At 45.6% G+C, this 6,454-nt stretch overlaps 1 protein-coding gene across 1 annotated transcript; it reads left to right on the top strand.

Annotated features, from left to right (window-relative positions):
- Nucleotides 1–3,586: 3,586 nt before the first annotated feature.
- Nucleotides 3,587–5,812, top strand: LOC311238810 (cullin-3-like; the record flags this gene model as incomplete). Its single annotated transcript, XM_084327008.1, has 1 exon — nt 3,587–5,812. One exon carries the CDS (start codon nt 3,587–3,589, stop codon nt 5,810–5,812), a length of 2,226 nt encoding a protein of 741 aa, XP_084183134.1.
- Between the last annotated feature and the right edge of the window lie 642 nt (nt 5,813–6,454).

The raw sequence follows: 6,454 nt of genomic DNA, 5'->3' as shown, positions 1-6,454 counted from the left end.
CATATATATATATATATATATGTGTGTATGATAGCATGGACAATAATGCTGTAAATACCATATATGTATATATATTTTTATTTAACCTTTATTTAACCAGGATCGTCACATTGAGATTAAAATTCTATTTTTGCAAGTGAGACCTGGCCAAGACAAGCTGCACCAAAGGAATATAAAAGTTGCACATAAATACAAAAAACAACAACAAATTACACAAATACACTAACCAACCAATATCAGAGCCAGAGGCAACATAGCAGGGCAGGCAGCAACAATAGACTATTAGGGCAAATCAAAACAATGGCAGACCATTGATTCAACCTCTAGTCCCTTCATGAGGCACTTAAAAGCATCCAGTGATACATAGCCAGAGAGTTTCAGGTCATTCTGTAACATGTTCCAAGCCGAGGGAGCAGAATAACTAAATGCTCTCTTTCCCATTTCAGTACGAACATTGGGGACAGACAATAGGAGCAAACTTTGAGAATGTAAAAAATAACCATAAGTACACAAGTAAGAGGGGAGGAGACCGTGAATTGCCTTGTAAATCAACATGTAGCTACTAGCTACCAATACACAAGTCTGCGGGTAAATGGTAAATGGCTGCTTTTTTATATAGCGCTTTTATCCAAAGCGCTTTACAATTTGTTACTCACATTTTACCCATTCATTCACACATTCACTCACACATTCATTCTCAGACACTGAGACGAAGCGTGCTCAGCAACTCAGCAACTCAGCAAGACCAACGGCTTCTCGGTGTCAGTGGGTGACAATATTATCACAAGGAAAGATGAAATTACCTACCTGGGTTCCATCCTAGAGGCTAATCTTTCCTGTGACAAAATGGCATCCAATGTAATAAAAAAAGTCAACCAACGAACGCGATTCTTGTACCGGATCTCCTCTCTGGTAAACAAGAATACCCTGAAGACTCTAGCAGGAGCACTCATTCAAGGGTACTACGACTATGCTTGCACCTCATGGTACCAAAGCACCTCAAAGGCACTAAAAAACAAATTACAAACATCTCAAAACAAGCTAGTCAGACTACTGCTTGACCTGACTCCTAGAACCCACCTCACCCCTGCCCACTTTGACAACCTAGGATGGCTTAGAGTAGACGACAGAGTACAGCAACTTGCAATGGGCCTGGTCTACAAGATACACTACGCGACCAAGGTACCCATGTACATGTCAAAATACTTCCCAAAGGTCAGTGAATACCACGATCACAACACCAGAGGGAGCTCCACAAATCATGTAAAACCCAGATTCGGCTCAAACAAGGGACTAAACACGTTTCGCAATTATGCCACATCAATGTGGAACGCCCTACCTAAAGCTGTAAAGGAATGTGAATCACTACCCACTTTCAAAAACACTCTCAAAAAACACCTACGTGAGACTGCAATTCGAAACTGGCCCCTACAAATGTCCTAACCTAGTTGTACAGTAAATGACCAAGTAAGGCTTTGTCAGTATTCCAATGTCCAGTGTAAAATGTGTGTGTGTCCCCTACCCAACCCCCCCCCCCCACCTCCAATGTACAGCCCTCACCCACCCACCCCACCCAACCCCACCCCACCCACCCAACCTCCTCCAATGTACAGTTCCTACGCCAAATGTATATACACTCTTTTTCTGGACACTTTTGTATCACAAACAGTACTGTATTTGCAAATCTGATATGTCATAAATGTATAGATGTAGCAGTACTGTCTATCTGTATGTCATGTATGTCATATATGTTATGATGAATTGAAAATGGGGGACCCTGATGTAAACAAGACGAAAGTCTTTCTCTGGTCTGCATCCCCTTAACAATTGTATGTATTGAGCTGTACTGTACTGTACCCATTCTGCAATCTGTTAATAAACTTTTCAATCAATCAATCAATCAATCAAGCATGTACAGAACATCACCGTAATCAAGCACAGGTATAAAAGTGGCAATAACGAGTCTTCTTTCAGCCTCAAATTAGAAACAAGCTCTAAAATGCCAATTTCAGCTTCAGTTTCTTCACAAGATGCTAAACGAGAGAGACTCATCAAGAAGAATACCTAAGTACTTATATGAAGGAACAATCTCAATCTCCTGAAGAGTGACAATAGTTGATGGGTTTAGTGACTTTGTTCTTGATTTTGAGAACACATACGTTTAGTTTTTTCAAAATTAAGAGCACGTTTCAGTTGCACAAGTGTGTTTTGTACAACATCAAAAGCAAGTTGTAAATTCTATATATATAATATATATATCTGTATATACCTATGTAACCCAGGGTTCAGATTCATAACTATCATAGGAACATAATTAGTTAACGCTAGTAGGTAAGAACTTTCTAGAACGTAAAACAGGCTAGAACCAGCGTATGATGTCATGATAGAAGGTTCTGGAACCTTTGTGATGTCATCCTATGATGTCATATAGAACGTTCCGGAACATCTTGGTTTCCTATAAAAACAGCCAGCTCTTCAACAGCCAACTCTCTTTCTCCTCGACCTCCGAACCAGCAACATCACCCAGACGGACCGGACTAACCAACCGACTGGAAGCCGCAAGTCTCCACCAGCATCCCGGAGCAGTCCAGACCACCCATCACCAAGCGTGCTCAGCTGGATAGATACCCGATGGCGAGCCAACCCCGGAACATTTGATATACCTCCAGACTAATGCCAGCCTGATGTGAATACCCATGATGCTCAACTAGTGCTCAACTATTGCTACACCACTAGTCCGGTAGGATTGAACTGAACGAGACTACAAGGACTTCCAAGGGAGTCGATCCCGTTCATCTTGTGTTATTTTGATATTGTATTTTGTATTTGATTTGATTTAACTTGATATATGGATACAGATATTCTCCTATAAGAATTAGAGGGTAAATGCTACCATTGTATGATGTTATAATAGAACCTTCTAGAACATAGAACCTTCTAGACTGTTTGTGGTGACGTCATAATAGAACCTTCTAGATGACATCTCGGAATTAGAGGGTAAATGCTACCATTGTATGATGTTATAATAGAACCTTCTAGAACATAGAATCTTCTAGACTGTTTGTGGTGACGTCATAATAGAACCTTCTAGATGACATCTCGGTAATAGCCGAATCACTTCCTGTAAAGAAAACAAGTTTAAAGGGCCAATTCACCTAATAAGGTATTTGCATTCCCTGATAAACTAATATAGAGTTACCGATGATAACCTCAGAGACGTCTGAACGAACCCCAATGTGTTGATCCAATCGACCTAGGCCTTGATATCGACCTAACCCTCCCGCAAGGAGAGGTTACTGACCTAATCTAAAAGGGATACTTCAAAGCATAATTTGTACTTTACGTACGTATGTATTATTACTGTTTATCTAGCGCGCTTTTAATTAAAACACCGGTTATTGTTATAACTCTGGTCTACTATTCTTTTAATTGTGCATCTTGAGACCGTACTGAACAGATAGACTAAACAACACATCAGAACTCATTGGATTTGGTTTTTGGAACAGAGCTGGATACATCAACTGTTAACAGAATGGCTTCAGACAAGATTAAAAAAATGCCTGGCCTATTGTTTAGCCATGCAAAGATGACAATAGATGAGAAGGATTTCAACAACAGCTGGGACGTTCTCAAGAATGGCATCCACGAGATCCAGAGGAAGAACAAAAGCGGGCTGAGCTACGAGGAGCTGTACATGAACGCCTACAACATGGTGCTCTCCAAGCACGGCGAGAAGCTCTACGCGGGCCTGCGGGAGGTGGTCTCCGAGCACCTCATCAACAAAGTACGAAAAGATGTCCTCTACTCTCTAAACAATAACTTTCTCCAAACACTGAATCAAGCCTGGATCGAGCATCAGGATGTCATGGTGATGATCAGAGATATCCTCATGTACATGGACCAGGTCTATGTGGATCATATCAAGGTGGATAACATCTACAACCTGGGCCTCATCATCTTCCGGGACCAGGTGGTGCAATCCGGCTGCCTCCGGGACCACCTGCTGGACATGATCGCCCGCGAGAGGAAGGGAGAGATGGTGGACAGGGGAGCGATGAAGATCGCCTGCGGCATGCTCATGATCCTGGGCCTGGGGGGCAGGAAGGTCTACGAGGAGGACTTCGAGGGCCCCTTCCTCGAGATGTCGGCCGAATTCTTCCAGATGGAGAGCCAACAGTTCCTGGCGGAGAACAGCGCCAGCATCTACGTCAAGAAGGTGGAGGCCCGGATGAACGAGGAGATCGAGCGGGTGAAGCACTGCCTGGACACGACCACGGAGGAGCCCATCGTGAAGGTGGTGGAGAGGGAGCTCATCTCCAAACACATGAAGACCATCGTGGATATGGAGAACTCCGGTCTGGTCCACATGCACAAGAACGGAAAGAGCGAAGACATGGGCTGCATGTACAAGCTGTTCAGCCGCGTGCCGGACGGCCTGAAGACCATGTGTGAGTGCATGAGCTTGTACCTGAGGGAGCAGGGCAAGGCCCTGGTGTCGGAGGAGGGCGAGGGCAAGAACCCCTTCGACTACATCCAGGGCCTTGTGGACCTGAAGACGTACTTCGACCGTTTCCTCCTGGAGTCCTTCGACGACGACAAGCTCGTCAAGCAGACCATCGCCGGGGACTTTGAGTACTTCCTGAACCTCAACTCCCGCTCGCCAGAGTACCTCTCTCTCTTCATCGACGACAAGCTGAAGAAGGGGGTGAAAGGGCTGACGGAGCAGGAGGTGGAGTCGGTCCTGGACAAGCCCATGGACCTGTTCCGCTTCCTGCAGGAGAAGGATGTGTTCGAGCGGTACTACAAGCAGCACCTGGCCCGCAGGCTGCTCACCAACCAGAGTGTCTCTGACGAGGCCGAGAAGTCCATGATCTCCATGCTCAAGACCGAGTGTGGCAGTCAGTTCACTTCCAAACTGGAGCAGATGTTTAAAGACATGAGTATCTCCAACACCACCATGGATGAATTCAGGCAACACGTACAGTCCAGAAAGGTGTCTCTAGGCGGCGTTGACCTCATGGTAAGAGTGCTCACCAGTGGCTACTGGCCCACAATGGCCACTCCCAAATGCACCATCCCTTCCTCTGCCACACTCGCCTTCGACGAGTACAAAAGGTACTACCTGGGCAAACACAGCAGCCGACAGCTCACACTCCAGCACCATATGGGCTCTGCAGACCTCAACGCAACCTTCTACGGGGCCATTAATAAGGGGGACGGCTCGCAGGTGGGGGTGGGGGGCGCCCAGGTGACGGGCTCCAACACCCGGAAGTACATACTGCAGGTCTCTACCTTCCAGATGACCATTCTCATGCTCTTCAACAACAGAGAGACGTCCACTTTCGAGGAGATCCAGCAGGAGACGGACATCCCAGAGAGGGAGCTGGTTCGGGCGCTGCAGTCCCTGGCCTGTGGGAAGACCACGCAGAGGGTCCTGACCAAGGAGCCCAAGTCCAAGGAGATCGAAAATGGCCACGTGTTTACAGTCAACGATCAGTTTACTTCCAAACTGCACAGAGTCAAAATACTTATGGTTGCTGCCAAGAAGGGCGAGTCGGACCCCGAGAGGAAGGTGACGCGGCAGAAGGTGGAAGACGACAGACAACACGAGATCGAGGCGGCCATCGTCCGTATCATGAAGTCAAGGAAGAAGATGCAGCACGTTATCCTGGTAGCAGAGGTGACCCAGCAGCTCCTGGCGCACTTCAACCCGAGCCCTGTGGGCATCAAGAAGCGTATAGAGGGACTAATAGAGAGAGAATACTTGGCGCGGACGCACGAGGACCATAAAGTCTACACCTATGTGGCATAGAGCAAGGCGGCCTGTGTGTGTGTTTGTGAGAGAGAGAGATCACAAGAGTTTTTTTTTTTTTTTTTTAAACATGACATAAAATTAGATACACAAGCATTAACAGTAAATATCCACAGTAAGTCACAGGATTATACATTCCATTTGATTCAATATAAATGTAGTTTACGAGATATATACCTAATACTTGCAATCCAAAACAATACATATGCTCCTGCTCGCTCTTCTTCCCCCCCCCCCCCCCCAGGACCCCCCCTTGGATAATCCATCCATTTTCATTAATTTTTAACCAGGCACTACAATTCATATGCTAGCCTTTATTCTCTCCACCACTTCTAACCAGATTGCAATGCTGGTTTCACTGAGACCTAAAATGCTTGCTGTAGATATCTCTAGATAAATCACATCGAGATAGGTAAGAACCGATACCTTCCGGCACATTTTATCCGGTTGAATCCATCGTGATACTATCAGCTTTTTAGCAGCTGTGAGACCGGACAAAACTAGTCTCTTTAGTTGTATAGGGGCTGCAAACTGAGAAACATCATTCAACAGCAATACAGAGGGCTGTACAGGTATGTCCAGCATCCTATCCACCATATCTAAGGTTGCGGAAAAGTGGGTGTCGAAACTTATGATTAAACA

Source organism: Notolepis coatsorum (genome assembly GCF_963971535.1).
Source record: "Notolepis coatsorum genome assembly, chromosome: 13".
NCBI classification, from domain to species: Eukaryota; Metazoa; Chordata; class Actinopteri; order Aulopiformes; family Paralepididae; genus Notolepis; species Notolepis coatsorum.
This window is presented reverse-complemented; position numbering and strand designations above follow the sequence as displayed.